Source organism: Stylophora pistillata, chromosome 2, assembly GCF_964205215.1.
Source record: "Stylophora pistillata chromosome 2, jaStyPist1.2, whole genome shotgun sequence".
Lineage (NCBI taxonomy): Eukaryota > Metazoa > Cnidaria > Anthozoa > Scleractinia > Pocilloporidae > Stylophora > Stylophora pistillata.
In genome coordinates, this window is record NC_142520.1 from 45,094,100 (window position 1) to 45,115,944 (window position 21,845).

General features: G+C 38.9%; 2 protein-coding genes and 1 long non-coding RNA gene across 3 annotated transcripts; 1 reads left to right on the plus strand and 2 right to left on the minus strand.

The window, feature by feature from the left end:
- Positions 1 to 1,129: 1,129 nt before the first annotated feature.
- On the minus strand, positions 1,130 to 5,430 carry LOC148739801 (uncharacterized). The gene is made up of 5 exons (XR_015996960.1): positions 4,869 to 5,430; positions 3,753 to 3,858; positions 2,604 to 2,642; positions 1,988 to 2,040; positions 1,130 to 1,410 (listed from the first exon to the last, which is right to left on the minus strand). It is a non-coding gene; the product is annotated as an uncharacterized LOC148739801 (long non-coding RNA).
- A 1,518-nt stretch (positions 5,431 to 6,948) lies between these two features.
- LOC148739802 (uncharacterized) lies at positions 6,949 to 10,089 on the minus strand. The gene is made up of 2 exons (XM_088750053.1): positions 9,846 to 10,089; positions 6,949 to 8,160 (listed from the first exon to the last, which is right to left on the minus strand). The coding sequence occupies exon 2, from the start codon at positions 8,077 to 8,079 to the stop codon at positions 6,964 to 6,966; it is 1,116 nt and encodes a 371-aa protein (XP_088606179.1). The 5' UTR covers positions 8,080 to 8,160; positions 9,846 to 10,089; the 3' UTR covers positions 6,949 to 6,963.
- A 6,041-nt stretch (positions 10,090 to 16,130) lies between these two features.
- LOC111320024 (thyroid hormone-induced protein B-like) lies at positions 16,131 to 21,791 on the plus strand. Its single transcript, XM_088749570.1, has 7 exons — positions 16,131 to 16,513; positions 17,379 to 17,519; positions 18,195 to 18,457; positions 19,154 to 19,235; positions 19,753 to 19,863; positions 20,472 to 20,618; positions 21,676 to 21,791. Exons 1-7 carry the CDS (start codon positions 16,486 to 16,488, stop codon positions 21,789 to 21,791), a joined length of 888 nt encoding a protein of 295 aa, XP_088605696.1. The 5' UTR covers positions 16,131 to 16,485.
- Positions 21,792 to 21,845: the final 54 nt, after the last annotated feature.

The following is a 21,845-nucleotide window of genomic DNA, read 5'->3' on the forward strand; positions in this document are numbered from 1 at the left end:
CCATTCCAACGTGCTGCCTATTTACTTGAGGAACCGAAGGAGAACTTAACATGACATCAAGAGTCACTTAGTAGGGCTTCACAAAAGAAAAATCTATGTAAGCAAAGGACAAGTTTTAAGTTTCTCTTCCAAATATTTAATGTCTTCCGATGACATTGACGTACTAATATGGCTGTCCTATTATAAACAAGACCATTAAGCTCACTTAAAAAGAAAAAAAGAAACAATATACATTAATGCAGTAAATGGTTTGAACCCGGGGGTAACATGTGAAGGTGTAGTCTGATCGTCCGGGTGAGTGTAGTCCTGAGAAGGACTGTTGCCGGTGGCAGTGACTGACGTTTCGACAACCTGTGCGAAAGTCATCATCAGAGTCAAGTGAGTGATTGTTGTCAGTAGAATGTTCTTATTCCAGTTCGTGTGAAATGATCGGTTGGTTTTGCCGTGATGTTATTGGCTGTAAGACTCAAGTGACGTAAGTCGTTCGTGATTGGTCTATTTCGGTCTGTCGGTAAGGCTAGGTTGTTCTTTTTCGGTCGTTTGTGATGTTTATGTCGTGAATGAGTCGTTTGTATGGGGCGGGTAGTTGTTGACATCTGTTTAGGGGAGTCTGTTCTAAGTTAGTAAACCAGCTTTCCAGAGTCAGTCGTTGAAAATAGTCAGTGCTGTAGGTTAGGCATTGCGCAGAGTCCCAGAGCACAACATTGACTGGGACTCTGCGCAATGCCTAACCTACAGCACTGACTATTTTCAACGACTGACTCTGGAAAGCTGGTTTACTAACTTAGAACAGACTCCCCTAAACAGATGTCAACAACTACCCGCCCCATACAAACGACTCATTCACGACATAAACATCACAAACGACCGAAAAAGAACAACCTAGCCTTACCGACAGACCGAAACAGACCAATCACGAACGACTTACGTCACTTGAGTCTTACAGCCAATAACATCACGGCAAAACCAACCGATCATTTCACACGAACTGGAATAAGAACATTCTACTGACAACAATCACTCACTTGACTCTGATGATGACTTCCGCACAGGTTGTCGAAACGTCAGTCACTGCCACCGGCAACAGTCCTTCTCAGGACTACACTCACCCGGACGATCAGACTACACCTTCACAATATACATTAAATTTATATCCCTGATAGAGTAGTTTTCCAAGAGATTATGATTTCACATATTTGAAAAAAAGAGGAATTACTGTGTGACATAGATATACAGGTTGAAAATTTTAAAAGGGATAACTTAAGTATAGGTATGTGTCGGAAAAATGTTCTTCTCCCTTTCTTTGTTTCTCTCTTTTCGTTTGCTCCTCCCTTTTTCTTTCTCTTCCTCTTTCCAGCTGCTCTTCCATAACTATTTCTTGTTCCAGCCTGTCCATGTTAATCACATGCTCTTCAAAACATAAGATATGTATCACTTAGTAACAGCAATGTACGACATTTTACAAAGCTGTTTAGCCCTGAGCCTCTGTGGTTTAATACTTCCTTCAAAATTCGTAAACATGGCCGTTCAATGATGGCCTTTGTCAAAAATATCACCAGCAATGTTCATACTAGAGATACAATAACGTTCACCCTAGAATGTGCACATGAACCATTAGGGAGAGTACCTATTTCCGTGCCAATATTCTTTGATATGCCTGACACCTAAGTCGCTGATTATTAATTTTTAAGTAATGTTGTAAGTGAGAAAACAGTAGTTTGATTGCTTCTCAGGGATGAAATGCACCAGTACTTCACTATGCCAGACACCCTCATCTGAAGTTGTGTGTAATTCATAACAGCCTTGTTCACTGGTTTTATTTCATGATAGGTGATAAACCTCAAAGCAACTTCAAGAACTCCCTTAGAACATTCAATTTAAAAGGGAAGATTTCCTGTTGAGTTGTCAGGTTAGCCAAAATTCTGTTCTATTCTGAAAGTATGAGAAACCCTCTCAGGATGGCAGAGCAGAAATTAGTTTATCTCACCACGTGGTCCTCCATCTTGAGCCATGGTACTTAGCAAAAATTGATCAACAATCCTATTTTAAAGAGAACGAGAGAATATGGATGGTTACCAGTTTGCTCGGCTCCCAGGTATTCAGAGAAAAACATAAGAGGATATGCAGAGGCTAAAGCCACTGTGTATCAAAGCATTCATTTCAATATATAAAAGTAATGTAAATTTTTCGTTTCTAGGGCAGATTTATGATATGACTTAATCGCATGCCACAAGCTCAAGGTTACTTCCCACTTTTGCGGGTGTCCTTCGGGAAAAAAATTGTTTGCACACTACAGTAGTTTCACTAAAATCTTAGAAAACTATATATCAGAAGAAAGCTTTATAAATGTTTACGATAAAAATATGTCTCAAGCAACTTTTCTTTTAAGGACGTGTCAAGATCCAATAAGGCGTGAAATGATCGAAGGGTCTTCTAAATTGAATTTATTGGATATGGGATGCTGCAGCACGAGCTAATTCGCTGTACAGTCTTATTCACACTTATTACACAACGCCTGTGCAAAGCATGTCAATTAAAAATAACAAATATGGAGAGTGCAGACTACTTTCAATAATTTATAGTGCAAGCAATTTGTTCCTTACCATCATTATTTTGTTTACTTTCCATTTAGACTCAATTGGCTGTAATGAAAAAAAATTCAAAAAATTTTACCTTTAGTTACTTCTTAAAGTAAGAAATCACAAGACTAAACAACAAGTGTAGAAACTTAGACATACTTAGGCTAAAACTCTGATTCAAAAATAAAAAACTACCCCCCTGCAAAAAAGAATTATACAAGTCTTTGATACCATCCTGTTCATCTCCAATTTTTTTTCACTTTTCTTTGCTTTTAATTTTGTAATAATTTGGATATATCAACAAAGTTGAAATGGTAAATTGGCCACCGTAACGATTGCAAAAGCTGACGTTTCGAGCGTTAGCCCTTCGTCGGAGCGAATAGAGCCGTAAAAATCTTGAACAAAAGCTCATCTTTCAAACCAGCAGTCTAAATCCCACAGGGATCAACGAATGCTTTTCATTCCACTAATTTATTCATGTTTTTCTCATTGCCATGTTCCCACCAATAACGTAGCTCCATTTTCTGCCTTTAAAAGCACACACAACCCACAATTCCTCTATTAATAAATTTGGCAATCAATGAAATGATCAGTGTCTAATCATGAACTAGCTCTTTGTCAGTGACAAGTTTGTAAAATTAATATTGGAGAAGGGTACATTACTTCATACAACAGTTACTGTGAAACCATCATACTGAAAAATATGGCGACTGCTACACTCAACCAGAACTCTCTGTGCTAGAAAATCCTGGAACCACTCATAAAAACAAGCAGTAAAGGTCTGAAAAATTTAAACCTTGCATACGTTGTTTTTTTGTGAAATATTGCTTTCTACATGTGCCTTATCCTAAGAGTAATGGTAAAATGTACAGGTGCCATCTTTGTCTGTCAGTGGATTGAATCTATTGGGTGAACACCAGAAAAATAATAATATTGATACAATTAAAATGAGGGTTTAGTATAAGTAAGCTGTGGTTCAGTTTCATCCTTAGTTTAATTCTTTTACTTTTAATAGAGGCCAAATTGATGGTGACACATCATCTCATCATAACTTACACTCTAGGAGATATATTTTATCTTTCTTTACACAGAATGCATTTTCATTCATATCATTAACAAAACCAAAGGAAAATTATGCTTACACCAAGGACAAAAATTTATCACAACATTTACCTTTTTATAGCTAGTGCATAATTTTCCAAGAAAATGTTTACAATGGAGCTTACCACCTCATTGGCACTTTTGTTTACTTTGCTTTGCTGCTGGTTGTCATCCATGCCTGTATGTATGAAATTAAGTAAGGGTGAAAAGATTAGTATTTTCGTTGCAAAGATAGTTGCAGCGAGTGTCTCCCCTAATATATGGATCACCAAAGGCTCACAATGAAAGCCAACAAGACCAAGTTCTTGCTAACACATGTAGGAGCAGTAACTGCTAATAATAGGCAATAGTCTCTACTGAATTAAGTATTCAATTGTGCATGAATTAGTATTTATTTCATTTCAATATTTGAAACACATAGTTGAAAAAGCATGTAAAGCGTGGTAACATATAACCTGCATATTATTATCATATTCCTTATGATTTAGTTCAAAGGGTTTTATTCTAAATAGATCATAAGAAAGAAAGTGGCTTACGTCAGCCACTGATTTCAATGAAAAAGCACATATTATTAAGTGAAGAGTAATTTTGCTGCAAATCTGTCCTCTTCTGGGCGAGCAAAGAGAATGATTTAATGGATTGTAACCCAACTGTCTATTCCTGGAGAGCATGGGAGAGAGCACCCTATCCTTTATAAAAGATACCAGATCTTCATCATACGTGTCAACAGTTTGTGAGTTAACTTTCCAGGATATATGATGTTTGACATCAGCCATACCAGAGGTTGAATTTTTGCGTAGTCCCATACAATTACAATGAATACATGTCTTCAATCGTCTCCATAATAACTATCAATGTAGACACTATGAGATTGCTAAATGCAACATAATAAAAATTATAATGAGGCTGGAAGAAAATTACAAATTTTCGGTCATTGAAACACGGAGATCTGTCTCGTTTTTTAATTATGTATCATCTAGTTTTGCATGTCCCAAACAAAATAATAATAATAAAAAAATCATCCCTCGACACAGAAGGATTCAATGAATCCAGGTTAGTAGTTACTCGGACGCTGTATCAGTATACATCTGACAGTATTTAGCCCGAAACTTGAACGCGATCTTTGAATATGGTTGTAATATTTCAATTTGACAAAAATACTAGCATGAAGTGCAACCGAAACCTTACCTTACCGTACTAGTTCCGATAGAAAAGCACAACTTCGATCACCAACGCACTCCAAACTAATAAGGGAATCGAAGCCACGAGGCAACGTCAAATTCTGGTCTGCCTAAGCTTTCCAACCTATAGAAGAAAATTCCGCCAATAATTCGCACTTAAAAACGCAACCAGAATCTTAATCTTTCACCAATCCGAAGTGTCCCAAACGACACCTAGGATAGCTCATGAAACAAGGATATCCCGTGAAATTCTTAACCTTCGAGCGCCGAAATCTTAACGATCTTCTTACAATTGATATTTTTGCATTGCATCCCTCCCCTAGTTAGGAAGTGACAAGCAAGAGACACGTTCACAACGCCTTTTGATTGGAAGAAATAAAACCACATTCTATTGGTTATTAGTTGTGAGGACATAACTGCAACGGAAGACACAACTGCAACGCTACATGTTTCTTCATCGGTGGGCTCAGAAAAATCCGCCATCTTAGATTTAGGTAGAGTTTGCCCCAGGTTACGCGCGGCCAATGACTCAAAATAACAAATAACCCAACCAGCGCAAATGTCCCAACAAGTTCCATTTATCGGCATATGGTATTTCGAGGACTGGACTGGACTGGACTGGACTAGTAAAACGCGGACTAGTAAAGCGCGGACTAGTAAGACGCGGACTAGTAAAACGCGGACTAGTAAAACGCGGACTAGTAAAACGCGGACTAGTAAAACGCGAACTAGTAAAACGCGGACTAGTAAAACGCGGACTAGTAAAACGCGGACTAGTAAAACGCGGACCAGTAAAACGACAACAACGAAAAAAAACAATTTCATACGAAGTCGATCATAAGACTTAATGGCAAGCCAATTTAGTAAGTGACAATCCCTGTTTGACTTTTAAGCTGCAAATGGGTTTGACATGCGCCAGATACAAACGAATTTATAAGTTTAGGCTAAGAAAGAATTTTATTCAGCACCAGTTCAAAGTTCTAAAATACACTTTCGTCGTAAATTTCACGGCAGAAACGCAGGAATTCGATGAATAAAAGTCGCATTAAATCTCCTTGTGTCTAGGTAGAAAGAGTCTCATTGACCTCAGCTTTTCGGTGGAAGAAACAGCGATTTACACACGCCATTACAGAAAACAAACAAGCAGACTGACAACTCCCGGCCAAAACACATATTTGCATTCACTTACAATTTGACTTTCCGTGAAATTTTAAAACGGAACAGAGGTAAATCTTCGAAGATTAATCGTCGTTGGAAATAAAAAAATACTTTCCGTAAGATCTCTAACTGTTTTTCTTTGTACGAGAAAATCGTCGCATGATAATTTAACTCGTGTGTGTTTGTCATACCAGTACTTCTGTTTCTTCAAAAGCGTATGTTTCTTTCTTCTTCAATTGACAGGTGTCACATCCTCACAGTTGCTTATCAAAAAAATGTTTCGGCGAAAACATCCTCTTTAACTTGAATAACGCTTGTTTTCTTTATAACTCACTCGCCATCAAATTGTGAAGTTCAAGGAGGATTTTCCCGTAATTAAACTCGTAATTGTAGCCCTAAATCATTCGGGTTCTTTTAGCAATCATTGCTTTTATGCGTTAGAAAAAGATAAAAGTGTTATTCACCAGCATAGGTCGGTCCGTAATGGGAACTTCTGAACTGTTCGTATATTTCTGAACTGTTCAAAAATACCTAAATTAAACGAGGCTTACCTGTAAGGTGAAGTTTGATTGGGATTCTGTGAGTCATTGGTCGGGAGCGAAGGAGTCATGTGAGAAGGCGCACGAGCCTGGGAAGATCAGTCTTTAACAGATGTGAGCACTTACACCCAGTCATGGGCGGGTTAATAACACATGGGTGGGCACATGACTCCTTCGCTCCCGACCAATGACTCACAGAATCCCAATCAAACTTCACCTTACAGGTAAGCCTCGTTTAATTTAGGTATTCTGTTTCGTCATTGGTCATTGGTCGCTACGGAGTCACGTGAGATTTTAAAGCAGTGTGAGTGCGAACTCAAACATAACAATGATTTATAGCAATATGAACCTGCTTTAATAACATTCTCTCTTAGCCATCAAAACGTACAAATATAGGACACAATCTTAGGTGTCCCTACATACAGCTTTAAGGAGCTCAGTTCCGAAACTCTCTTGAGGTTCCACTGGTTTGTTGTAAAACTTAGTAAATGTGGACTCCTGGGACCACCCCGCACTTTTCATAATTGTGGCGATAGATATGCTGTTTGCTTTTGCTGCAGATGTAGATGCTAATCGAGTGCTGTGTGCACTGTACTTCGAAGTGTCAATTCCAGCATCAACCAGTGTAGCCTTAATCCATCTGCTTATTGTATCAGGGGAAACAGCTTTATGAGGCTTAGAGTAACTAATAAGAAGCTGCTTTACATTACTTCGAAGAGTATCTGTGTGCTTCAGATATTGCTGAAGATGCTTTACAATACAAAGACTTACATCTGGTACATAGGCCTGAAACTCAATACAAGCTAGATGTTTACCTGGTCTGGAAGTTTTTAACAATGAGTTAATGGAAAACACAGCCTTTTCAGAACTTATTTGCATATAATCAATTGATAATGTGTGCAGAGTCTGGCGACGCTGTCCCGAAAGCAACGCCATCAACATAACCACTTTCAAAGTCAAGTTCTTAAAACTAAGTTTCACAGGTGGCCCAAGTTTAGCTAGATAGTCTAATACCACCGTGACATCCCAAGTTTCTTGGTACCTTGGGAGAGAGGGTCTGCACTCAAAAATTCCTTTGAGGAAACGACAGACTAGGGGATGCTGTCCAAAAGTGTAATGCTCTGATGTAAAACAAACAGTAGACAAAGCACACCGTGCAGTGTTGAGGGCACTGTATCCAATCCCTGTGTGGTAAAGTTCTGCTAAGAAATTAATCCCATGTTCTATAGTTGCTGAAAAGGGATTAATCTTCCTTTGACAACAGTATTGTTCCCATTTAGTGATGAATGGTTTATATTGTTGTTTGGTGCCCTTTCTCCAAGACTGTAGGATGAGTGAGGTAGCTGATTCCGAAAGCCCTCTGCCTTCAAGTGATTTCCTGACAAGTGGCATATCAGAAGTGTGAGCTTCTGATATAGTGGATGCACCAAGTCTGGCTGTTGAGGTAGAAATAAGGTGTGTTTCTTCTTGGGAAGCACAAGGGGTTCCTGAACCAACAGTCTCATAACCAATGGCCACCATGGCTGAGTTGGCCAGCACGGCACAACTAACAGTCCTGTGGTCTCCTCTGCTTGAATTTTCTGTAACACTTTTGGGATGATACTAAAAGGAGGAAAGGCATAAAAAACATAAGGTTTCCAAGAAATTGAAAAGGCATTAATAGCCATTGCTTCAGGGTCTGGTTGGTAGGCAACAAATGGTCTTAGCTGGTAATTAAGCCTAGATGCAAATAGGTCAATCTGAGGCTCAACATGAAGTTTCTTAATGGCTGCGTGAAAAATTTTTCTGTCTAGAGTCCATTCAGTTTCTTTCCTAGATTTCCTGGACTCTGCATCAGCTAGTGTATTCTCTTTCCCTGGGATATGACTTGTGGTTAACCACATGTTATTGTCAAGGCACCACTCCCAGAGCGTACGGGTTAGATCATTTCGCTTTCTGGAATGGCTTGTGCCCATTTTACCTAAATCTGACACAGCAGTCATATTATCAATTCGCACAAGTACATGCTTTCCTGATAACTCTTTATGAAATGCCTTTAGAGAAAATAGCACTGCAAGCATTTCAAGATAATTTATGTGATTAGAAGCCTCTTCTGGAGTCCAAGGTCCCCCAATCTTTGCATTATTGAGTACTCCTCCCCAGCCCTCTTTACTTGCATCTGTGTATAAAGTGGCCTCTGGCTGAGGAGGGCTTATAGGGTTGTATAATGACCTTGCTGAGTTTATCCACCACTGCAAATCACTGCGAGACAACTCAGACAGTTGCATAAATGCATCAAAGTTGCCCTTGTTTAGGCCCAAGGCCTCAGTTTTGTCCATGTCCAGTGACCTAAAATGTAAAGGCCCTAGCCTTGCTGCTGGAAAATTTGATATGAGGAACCCAAGGGTTGATGCAACCTCTCTTACTGTAGGGTGCAGACACTCCAACAGCCCTTGACAGGTATGAATTATCTTTTCGGTCTTCTCAGAGGTTGGATAAACTTTCATTGTGATTGAGTCAATGATAAACCCCATGAAGGTGATTCGATGTTGTGGAACAAAGGACGATTTTTCAGGGTGTACAGTAAACCCAAGAGAATCAAATAATCTGACAGTATCCCAAACATTTCTTTCACAGTCATCATAGTCATCACCCTGGAGATACGAGTCATCGATATAACTTGCTGAAAGGTGTCCCAGCTGTCTCAAATGTGAATATACTGGTTTTAATAATTTAGTAAACTTCTTGGGGCAAAATGCCAATCCATTTGGAAAGCAAACATATTTATACAGTTTTCCAAGCCACTGAAACTTCAGGTATTTTTGGTCTGCAGTGGCAATAGCCACAGAATAATATGCATCCTTTAAATCTATGGATGCCATAAAGCACCCAGGTTTTACCATTTGTAAAACAGTATTAAGTGAGTCCATTTTAAAATGGTGGTATTGTACATGAATGTTTAAACGCTTGAGATTTAAAATTACTCTGAAAGAACCATCCTTTTTGGCCCTAGTGAAAATAGGAGAGATATATTCCCCTTTTTCATGGCTACTTGGGGTAATAACACCCTTAGCAAGGAGTTCAGCTATTTCAGTATCAATGACATGTTGTTTATCTAAATCAAGGATTTTCTTCTCTTTGGGGACTACTCTTTGATATGGAGTTCTGGTAAACTCGATTGGCTGGCCTAGTATCATTTGCAATATCTCAGGGTCTGAGGTTAAGGCCTGCCACTGATAAAAATATTCTCCCAGCCCCCCTGCTTTAAAGCAGTGCGCCTTGTGCTCAAAGAACTGTAACATATTTACCTTGTTTGTTGGGATATCAGAGCATTTCACTGGCTGGATTTCTTCTCGGTTGCCTGTGGTTTGTAGGAATTGTGGTTGTGTGGCCGGTAAGACCGGCCCCTCTTCCCTAAAAAAGGCTTTCCATTTGAGTGAGAAGATTTGCCCTTCCAGCCATCGCTATGGTTGCGATAATATGGCTTTGCAGTAGTCGCATGACCAATTTTGTTAGTTGCTTTGATATTGTTAAGCTGAGATTGCAGCTCATCTCCAAACAATAAACTCGTGATGAGTACTTGAGAGCCACACAACGAGGAATATTCGTTATTTAAGTTTGGTTTGATGGCGTCGCGTCGACGGTATGATAGGTCAATGTTTACATGGCCTAACAATGCCAGAGCGTCAGCATTATGCGTGATTAATTTCCCCAATTTCTCAGTGAGAGCCGACGCTGAAGTCTTCTCAGGATCTGCACGGATAGCCAACAGTGTGTCAGTCGATTTAGCGATTGCACTACCGACTTTGACAAGTACTTTCTGCATGTTGGCAAGGCGTAAATCTGCGCTCCTGGTCACGTGCTTCAGCTTATTCCAGATCTCGGGGTTGACCTTTGGCACAGTTAATTTCTCGCAATTATCGGGTCGATTGTATTTCGCCAATTTTTCTTTCAATTTGGCTTCCTCTAACTTAGAACCCCATCGCTTATTGACAATATCCGCCAATTTCTGAGCGACTTTTGGGTCAGTTTGCTCATCCGACTCAAAGTCTTGAGCAATTTCATTGAGCAATGCGTCGGAGCTGCCCAGTTTTGGCGGGTCGCCATTGGGCGGGAAATTAAGTTCCTCAGAATCTGACTTCTCAGGGTCTGAATCTCCACTATCACTCATGGTATTAGTTGTAGGAGATGTTCTCCTCTTTTTTGATGGTGTAGCATGGTCTTCTGGTGCGCCAGCTAACCGTTTCATTGTGTTTTCCATGGACGACATGGTAGAACTCACTTGGGTCATGGCCGACAATACATCAGCAAGCACTTTGTCTGTACCCCGATGCGAAGAATTCGCTGTCTCGTTTTCTTCAGAAAGTAAATTTTCTTCTTCTACCGGTGAAAGGGGGTCCCTTCCACTCATATTTTCGGCAGTCATCTAGTTTTCTCAGTGTCGTGCAAACACCGTCCGACCTTCCCAAAAGGATCGTACACAACTGATCTTCCCAGGCTCGTGCGCCTTCTCACGTGACTCCGTAGCGTCCAATGACCAATGACGAAACAGAATTGGTGTAGCATCCTGGATTCTTTAAGGCTCGGGTCGCATTACGACCGAATTGTTTACTCTAGGGATTAAACTCTGTCAACACAAGCATTTTCTAATGCGACCCAATTTTTGCGGTTTCCTAAAAGTTTCAAAATTATAAAAATCATCAAAGACGCCGGTGTGCCTGGGTGGGGCTGACCGATTTTGCCAAATTTTTTTGAAACGAAAGGACCCGCGTCCGTTGCGGACAAAGTTGTCATTTGTGCGTGCGTGTGAAAAAAGATAAAAACCAAAAAGAGCGGGAAACACATATTTGCATTCACTTACAATTTCACCTTCCGTGACATTTTAAAACGGAACAGAGGTAAATCTTCGAAGATTAATCGTCGTTGGAAATAAAAAATACTTTTCGTAAGATCTCTGTTTTTCTCTTTACGAGAAAATCGTCGCATGATCAGTTTAACACGTGTGTGTTTGTCACACAAGTACTGCTGTGTCTTCAGAAGCGTATGCTTCAATTGACAGGTGTCACATCGTGACAGTTACTTTTCAAAAAAATGTTTGAAAATTTGTTCGGAAGCCTTTTAACTATCTTTACACTGACAAATAAAAATATTTCGGCGAGAGCTTTCTCTTTAATTTGAATACCGTTTGTTTTCTTTATAACTCACTCGCTATAAAATTGTTCAGTTAAAGGAGGATTTTCCCGTAAATAAACTCGTAATTGTAGCCCTAAAATCATTCGGGTTCTTTAAATTAAAGAGAAAACTTTCAACGAAAGATTTTTATTTGTAAAGGTAGTTAAAAGGCTTCCGAACAAATTTTTAAACATTTTTTGGAAAAGTAACAGTCACGATGTGACACCTGTCAATTGAAGAATACGCTTTTGAAGACACAGCAGTACTTGTGTGACAAACACACATGAGTTAATTGATCATGCGACGATTTTCTCGTAAAGAGAAAAACAGAAATCTTACGGAAAGTATTTTTTATTTCCAACGACGATTAATCTTCGAAGATTTACCTCTGTTCCGTTTTAAAATTTCACGGAAAGTCAAATTGTAAGTGAATGCAAATATGTGTTTTGGCCGGGAGTTGTCAGTCTGCTTGTTTGTTTTCTGTAATGGCGTGTGTAAATCGCTGTTTCTTCCACCGAAAAGCTGAAGTCAATGAGACTCTTTCTACCTAGACACAAGGAGATTTAATGCGACTTTTATTCATCGAATTCCTGCGTTTCTGCCGTGACATTTACGACGAAAGTGTATTTTAGAATTTTGAACTGGTGCTGAATAAAATTCTTTCTTAGCCTAAACTTATAAATTCGTTTGTATCTGGCGCATGTCAAACCCATTTGCAGCTTAAAAGTCAAACAGGGATTGTCACTTACTAAATTGGCTTGCCATTAGGTCTTATGATCGACTTCGTATGAAATTGTTTTTTTTTGTTGTTGTCGTTTTACTGGTCCGCGTTTTACTAGTACGCGTTTTACTAGTCCGCGTTTTACTAGTCCGCGTTTTACTAGTCCGCGTTTTACTAGTCCGCGTTTTACTAGTCCGCGTTTTACTAGTACGCGTTTTACTAGTCCGCGTTTTACTAGTCCGCGTTTTACTAGTCCGCGTTTTACTAGTCCGCGTTTTACTAGTCCGCGTTTTACTAGTCCGCGTTTTACTAGTCCGCGTTTTACTAGTCCGCGTTTTACTAGTTCGCGTTTTACTAGTCCGCGTTTTACTAGTCCGCGCTTTACTAGTCCGCGTTTTACTAGTCCAGTCCAGTCCAGTCCAGTCCAGTCCACGGAATACCATATGCCCCATTTATCCAGTCCCCTTAAGACGCCCATGGCCAACCGCCTCAAATGACTCAGTTGGCCAAGTTGTCCAAGCTATCTCAAATTATTCTACGAGGTCATGCGTATCAGAAGCCGAAGTTACTAATTCATGTACAAACTTTCTCACGATAGTTGTTCCGAAAAACCCTTATTTATTCAATTTCATCGATATCTAAGTGGATTTTCTTGCCGTCTAAATTTCGTCAAAATAGTAAAAATCAGGCCCAAAATCATGATCGGTTTGTTTTCCGTCATTGCAAAGATTCAACAAGGATATTAAGAATCCGTTTGCAGAAACATAACGGAAACAAAAAGCAGCGGAAACGTCCTGGCTTAAATATAACGGAAACATTGCTTGGCATTTCCGTTCCGGAAACGTGACAGAAACTTGATAGAATCGCCAAGCTTGGTACTACATGTTTCCGCAAGACGTAAATATAACGGAAATATGAAGCCCTGTGTTTCCTTCACATTTACGAAATGCGGAAACGTGGGATTTCGTCCTGTGATCACTTTTTGGGGGGCGGTGCTTTATTAGTAGGGTATAAACATTTCAACAACAAATAGATACCAGTTAAACGATGCGTTGCCTTACGATGTTCATAGCTCTTTGTGTCTTTGGAGCATGTCAAGTTCTGGTGCAAGGTATATGAGCTCAAGAACTAACTCTCAGTTCGTCGAGCTTTTCTTAATTGATAACAGATGAAATTTGCTTTAATACTATACCTGTCTTAGATGTGGATCCTATCGTTTCCAACTGATTCCCTCAGTATATTCGTTTTATATTGTATTATTATCTAAGTATAAACTACCGATGTTAAAGATAGACAAGAGATTAGTTTAGCTGCTGTAAAAAAAGAACGACAAAAAAAAAATGAGTGTTTTAGTAGGTATCTACGATATCACTACACAGTCCATGTATTATACATGTTGTCATTAGTCTCGAGCGGTCCACAAAACTCGATAAAAGCCGGAAAATAATTCGCACGAGAGTTTAAAAAGGAGTTTCACTTAGTAAACAAGAGATAAGTAATTGCATGGATTTGCAAAACTTCCCCTCAGGAAATAGAATGGATCAATATCAATAACTAGGCGCAGTTAAATCAAGTTCGCAGTTAAATCAAGTTCTCGAAACCACCCTTCCTAAAGGGAAAAGGACTCTATCATGATGAGGGCTTTAAGTCATAGCCTCGTTAAGCTAAGAAATGTTTCAAGACAGGAAAACTCCACATACTTCGAATTTTTACCGGCAAGTAACATGCAATGGATTATAGACAGTATTTTATAATCTTTTTTAACATGCCATCATGTCGTTGCTAGAGCTGTGGTTTCAGACAAGAATTAATTTAAAATCGTCAATTTGACCATAATTATCATGAAATTTCCATAGAAAAAAAGGTAGCAACGGAAACTAAAGCCAATTTGAGACCCTTGCTTGCTTCACAATTTTTTATTTACGAATGAAAGAGTTGTTTGCAAAGTGCTTAAAACGTTCTCTCGATGTTTTTTCGGCGAAAGTAGCAAAAAGTAAAAAGTCATAAGTCACGCATTAAAAGGGAAACATTTTTGGCACACCACGAACCAAATTATTAGTTCAAGCTGAACACGTCAATTTTAAAGTTTGGTTAATAAAGTTTACAAAAGCTGGGTATTTGTTTTGCCATACGCTGCTTATCAGCGTGCGTAGCAGAGGGAAAACTGAAGATTTTCCGGCTAAGTTTGTAACAAGCAAGTACAAATTCTGTTTGAGCAACGTCTAACAGTGATTTATCTGTTCTTAACATGTGTAGGTTCTTTAATCAGAAAAAGAGATAGCCCTTGTTTTTCAAAACCATGCCTGAATGGAGGCGAATGCCGGGTACTTGGGGTTGGCTCAAGTTACCGCTGTCGGTGCCCTGAAGGTTTCCGCGGAAATCATTGTCAAGAAGGTAAACATTATCAAACTATGCATGTCTCTTAGTAAAGGGACACCAGACGAGTGGAGTTTATCCTTGGCATCGGACAGTTTTATATTTTCCAATTTTTATCGCCATTTCTCCCTTTGTGATCTGAGTTTAGAGTAAGACTGAAGAGTCATTTCGAACTGATGGTATTAAATTAAAATTGGCTCAAGAAAAATTACTTTGTAACACCTGTTTTGACAGAATATTCTTTTGTTTTTAAGCAAATATACATATTCCTCGAATGAGCGCTGCATCGAGGTATTAAAATGCGCCCTTAATCCAGGCAGCTGTTTTTTTTTTGTTTTTTTTTTTATCGTTCATGTTAGTCACATCACTTTATAAGAACGGCGCTCAATTAATAGGGTATAAACATTATAACAGCTAATAGATACCAGTTAAACGAAGTAACATGCGCGGCAAGATGCGTTATCATACGATGGTTATAGCTCTTTGTGTCTTTCGAGCATGTCAAGCTCTGGTGCAAGGTAATTTGGCTTTAGAAATAACTCTCAGTTCGTAGAGATTTTCTTATGTTGCATTTTGAATTGATGACAGCTGAAATTTGCTTTAATACTATACCTGTGTTAGATATGGATCCTATTGTTTCCAACTCGTTCCGTCAGTATATTCGTTTTATATTGTACTATTTTCTAAGTATAACCTACCGATGTTAAAGATAGACAAGAGATTAGTTTAGCTGCTGTGAAAAAAGAACGAAAAAAAAATGAGTGTTTTAGTAGGTATCTACGATATCACTGCACAGTCAGTGTATTATTCACGCAGTAAATGGTTCGAACCCGGGGGTAACATGTGAAGGTGTAGTCTGATCGTCCGGGTTAGTGTAGTCCTGAGGATTGTTGTCGGTGGTAGTGACTGACTTTTCGACAACCTGAGCGGAAGTCATCATCAGAGTCAAGTGAATGATTGTTGTCAGTAGAATTTCTAATAGCTTTCCACTAAAACAATCATTTTATTCGCCCTCGACAGAAGCCCATGTTTGATGGGCTCCTGCCCTCGATTAATATGAGTGAACTGTCTATCACGGAATAGACAGCGAGTAGTATAGCCAATTACATTTTAGTATTTGCTATGGGATGTTCGTAGCTTTCTACTAGAACAGAACAAAAATGGGGCCTACCATTTATGAAAGAGGTTAAACGACATTTTGGTCGGGTGGCATAGGTTTAGTGCGATGATTTACTTGTGTCATAGCAATAATCGCCGATTTATAACTAAATTTTGTATTTTGAAGTGCGTTTTTGGTAGCCACACAAATCAGTGTTTCTCTAAAATTATACAGATTCACTTTAATTATATGTTTGGAGTTAAGTGTGCACTCAGGCTCTCTTTAGGGCTGAATTACACGCGGTGCATAGCGGTCCTTCGCATAACTCCCTCTGCCTCGCCACTCCGCCACCTCAACGCCAATTAGTCATCTACATTGCTCTATATGAAAGTTCAGATACGATGTCTGATGGTACAAAATATTTACAGCCCCTGTTGATGGACACTGGGGTCGCTGGTCAGATTGGGGAAGTTGCAGCAAAACCTGCAACGATGGTGTTAGAAGACGATTTCGAAGGTGTGACAATCCCTCTCCCGCTCATGGGGGAAAAAATTGCCAAGGTGATGGGAATGGACACGAAATGTGTATTTTGAAGAGATGTCATCTGGGTAAGTGAGAAATGATATACACTGCTTAGCTTTCAATAGTTTTGGCAAGATTAACATTGAAAAAAAAAATGGAAATGGAAAATTATTTACTAGATTATGATGTTTGCGACCCATTTTACATGCTGAAATCCTTATAACTGAGCCTCTTAAAGTTACTAGCCCTATGTTGATTGAGAAGTAAAAGTATGCTGTGAGGAACATTTCATGTCTCAACTTTATACCATATCACATTCGACCATTTCCCAATGTCTTTCACTGGGAAGTTCGACATGGCAGATAAATTGATACCCCTCCCTCCCCACCCCCTCTAATCCTCGGATATTTGTTTGCCGACATCATCTTTTCCGAGTAGTGAACATGTCTTGGGGAAAACTGTGAACACATTATAGTCTACGTCACGTCGTGTATTTTGCTTTATGATGTTCATTTGAAAAGTGTTTTCAAATGGCGCGGGTCATCCCTTGGCGATTCAGTTACAGAGACGATCCATTACACACTTTCCAAGCCAAAAATTGACAACAACAGTCGACCAACCTCGCATGATAAAACCTGCTTATGTACCGGGATGGCCCATGATAACTACATAAAAGTATCACACCGCATAATACCTTTACTTTGTGAAAGTTTTGGTATTTCATCACTCACTACTGAACAATATAAAAAGATGAAGTGCCATGGAAGATGGTACATATACCAGTTGATATGCTAAGATATGCGTGTGATTTATATGTTATTTTTGACTCAAAAACAAATAAAGAAACATAAACAAGGCCGCATAAAACGTAAAGAAAAACGAAAAAGTAATAAACTCATTTTTGTTATTTTCAGTCAGACTTATGCCATTTCCCGTCTTTACCTTTTCCAGACAACGACGATGTTGATTTTGAAAATGCACGTCTTGGGATGTGGAAGAATTCCAACAATGACCATCTCAACTGGAATTTTCATCGAGGCTTCACCCAAACGATGAACACAGGTCCTGAAAAGGATCATACAAGCGGGAAAGGTTATCTTTATACCATATTTCAGCCATAGTCAATAAAGTGCTTTAGTAGTAAAACTTGGCAGAGTAGCCTACTATTCGTAATAATTAATAGCGGTTCAGTTATGTTGAACCAAAAAAAATATATTTCAATCTTTATTGTATTCTATTGCAAAAACAAAGGACTGTGCAAGCCAGGGAGCGTTTAAAATTATGTTAAAACCAGGGCTGTTTTTGTCCTTGATTTTTTCTGTATTTCTATAACTTCAGTTTTCCGGCTTTCATGATCAGTCTTGTCTAATACATTCATATTTGCATTACCTACATGCAGTGTTATTCAGTGAATGACAACGGCATACTTGGAGAAAAAATAACTCTGAGTGCTCTCAAAATGAGTCACACCCTCGACCATCCGGTTGGTACATGTAATTCGGACAGTCTATCACTAAGATTTAGGAGACTTGTGGTAGGCTTGGTCCATGATGAAAAACATCCTGCATACAGCAAGGATAGGAATGTCGATATGTAATGCCTCTGCTTAAATATTGTTTAAATGAAGATGGTAAATTTTAAGCTTGGCGATTGTGAAAGATCATGTTACTCAGTAATATCATATTTCTTGGCTATTTGTTGGTCATCGTTTCGTACAGTACAATCAGTTATTCAGTTCTCGCTTGCATGTTTTTGTTGTTATGGTAGGATTCTATCTGTACATGGAATCTTCACGAACCCGCCCTGGACAAAGAGCAGACCTTGTGAGCCCCTGGACTGCGGCGAGGAGAGGCGGACAATGCCTTAAGTTTTACTACACCATGTACGGTAGTACGATGGGTAGTCTGGCCATCAAGCTGGAATTATCCAACGGCAAAAATTGGTTTATTTTCTACAAGAATGGTAACCAAGGCAAAGGCTGGAAGAAAGGGATGGGAAATATTGATGTTTCCATGGGCTTGTCATATAAAGTAAGGATGTTTGTGGCAAGATTTCCCTTCCCCCTCCCCGTTTAATTCCCTTACGATATCTTCAAGCAGTGTTTTACAACAAGCACCCATCATTTTTCAGGGGGGGTGGGGGGGAGGGGGCTGAATCTTAGGATGAAATAGACAGTGTTCTCACCCCAAGGCCATGTTTTATCCTTTTGCATCTTATTGCTTGTTGAACGTAAGCTCAGGTAACCGAAATATTTGAGAACCAACCTTCTTTGCACACTAATCTGATTTTGCGACGAATGCATTGGGTGAATTCAAATAACGCCTTGCTCAACATGTCAGCGAAGCTTCTAACAACTGTATGATGTTTTCAGGTCTCACCAACAAGTTAGTAGAAGTCCACAGCGTCATGTATTAGTATTGAAATTTAGATTAGTTCCCTGAATTTACAAATAGACTGAGACTAAACTTTCCTTTGTGATTGGTCCAAAAAACTTGCGATGTCCTCTCAACCAATCGGATGCAAAACTAAAACCAATCACGACTTGTACTTTCGGATTTTCTCGCGCTTCAAGCATGTTGCTTGTCCCACTTTGAGTTCTCATTGGCTAAAGACAAGGTAAATGTTTGCTCTGATTGGTTGCTTGGATTACTTGAGTCTTGTTTTGTTTCCTTTTTGGACGCTCCGTCGAAAACTGCCTTATTAACATTATCCTATGACAATCTCAGCTCACCATTCAAGGCACAGTGGGTCAGACTGGATACTCAGATATTGCCATCGATGATGTGTACATCGACCCTGGACTATGCAGTAAGTAGTGCTCTTCAGATGTTTCGTTATCTATTAAAACTTACTGAAAAAGACGGTCTCATTAGGGTGATGGCTCACCGTTAAAATAGTGGCCATTTTACGGCAAGTGGTCAATATAATTCCATTTTGATCGCCAGAAAATTTTTTGAGGTTTTTTTTTCTAAGACTATCGGCTAAAATTTGTCAATTTTTGCGCCTGAAGGGTTTATTTGTTTGGTCGTTCTACGGCTATCTTTTTTTGCATTGGTTTCACTATGACGACTCCTTCACCACCACTGCGTTACAGAAAAAGCCAATACTGCGCTCTACCATAAACATATAATCCCCTAAGAGAGGCTAGCATTTAAACATTACGGCTATAAGAATACAGGAATGATCACACACTTAAGCTCTTGATCGTTAAACGAATTCTCCTTGTCAGCACTATATGAAATATATAAAGAAAAGTATGGAGAATATGCACACTGATGTTAGGATGGAGAGGGTTAACGTAACTCAATGATTTGCTGTCTACCAGAGTGTCAAGATGATTATTACACCTGTCATATCTGGGCAGCCAAAGGTGAATGTTCAGCCAACAAGAAGTGGATGAAAGAAAACTGTAAGAGGAGTTGCAACGTTTGCGGAGGTAGGTAACTCAGAAAATATTGCCCAATGTACATTCCTCAAAACCGCATAATTATAAAAACTGGAGGAACTTTTCAGACAAAGGTAACTGCCATAGAATAACATGATATAATATAGCTGTTTCAAGTCTTAAAAAAATTAAGAGAACTTTATGTAGATCAAAACTGAAATTTGAGTCTTGGAATACCACCGCTCCTTTTAAAAAATTACGACTTTTCTGTTTTTTTTTTTTTGTTTGGGTATTACGTTTTGTTTTGTTTGGGTATTACGTTTTGTTTTGTTTTTATCAGAAAGTAACAGTCGAGGCGTTTTAGTTCATAAACTGCAAAGATCACTATTGGAGAATTTCAGTTGTTATCAAGAAACGTTTTACTCACTCTGACGGAGGGCTAACGCTCGAAACGTCAGCTTTTTAACTCTTTACATTAGCCAATTCACAATTTCAACTTAGTTGATAGAACCAAATTACGTTGTTTCACTCGCCTTGTTTGTCAGACTTTTGTTACTGTTGTTTAACGTTTTGTTTTGATTTGTTTTTTCTTTTTTACAAACCGTTGTATTTGGTTTATTCAATACTAATCTATTCCCGATGGCTTACATCTATTTCAGCAATCAGTGCTACAACACCACCTCCCTCTAACTGTGAGGATAACAGCAAATACAAAGATCAGTGCCCTGGTTGGGCTAGAATTCGTGAATGTCAAAAGAATCCAGCTTTTATGAAGTTTAACTGTCAAAAAAGTTGTAAGATCTGCAGTAAGTGTATATTTGACGTTATAACGAGGTTTTAAATGAGGTCTCGCAAAGTTTAGTGAACGTCTTTAAAGGGATAAGATTTATCTTTTAGAATATTGATTACGTCAACTTCTGTCGCAGCTTCATAGGTATTTGCGGTGGATTCTAAATTTCGCAGCATAATAATGAACCTTTTTCTGAGGAATAATGGGAAAAAGGGATTGCAGTAGAATTAAATTTTGAGGTAGAAAAACTTGGATAGATGTTGCAATTGAGAGAATGTGTTCTACTGGAGTCAACGGTAAAATCAAATTGCCTGAGGGGCGGGAAAAGACGAGCGACCAAATCGTGATTAGTGTTAGTTTCATCTGATTGGCTTAGAGAGCGATGCGAGTTCTCTGGACCAATTACAGAGCAAGGTAATGCAAAACATAAGAAATCCCGGGTTACTTTCGACACTCAACATTGAAAATTGCTCTATTAAATTAAATCAGATACCGTATGCCTACGATTATTCAAGAAAACGAGACAGGTTTCCACGGTTATGCCCGGCGCTTTGGATTCTTTGGAAGTCATCTCATGTTCCTAAAGATTCCCACATGCATTAATAACTCTTCAGTAATGTCACTTTTGTGCATGTTTTAATTGTGAAAACGATGGCAACGCTGGCTGAAATCGTAGACTTAGCGCTTGCAAAATTCCTTACGTCCACCGATCATTTACGGCTTAGATAAAAGAAAAATTAACTAAATAAGTCAACAAGAGTAAAGAGAACCATGTTTCAATTTCTCAAGCAACACCACTTGATACCAAATTTAACTTTGTTAAAGTCAGGTTTTGTTTTTCCTCCATTATCCTTCGTCCTTAAATGAATACGAAGAGTAAGTGAAATTATCTTTGAACGACATTTTTTCACCGAGATCAAGTCGATATCAATAAACGATGGAGAGGAAAAGGCTGAAAAACATACTTTACTTTTTTTTCTCTATTACTGAATTTCTGGAGAACTGGATCGAATTCTTCTACCTTTTAACATGTATTTCTAACAGATTTGACCTTTTTTTTTCTCTTTTCGCAGCACCTGCATGTACAGATTCAGACAAACGCTGTTCTGCGTGGGCCAAAATCGGTGAATGTACCAAGAATCCATTGTGGATGGGGCCAAACTGTAGGAAGAGTTGCAAGCAGTGCTGAATAACATTCTGGTTTAGCTTTAAATTCCTTTCAGTTTTAATACTTCTGCGGTCA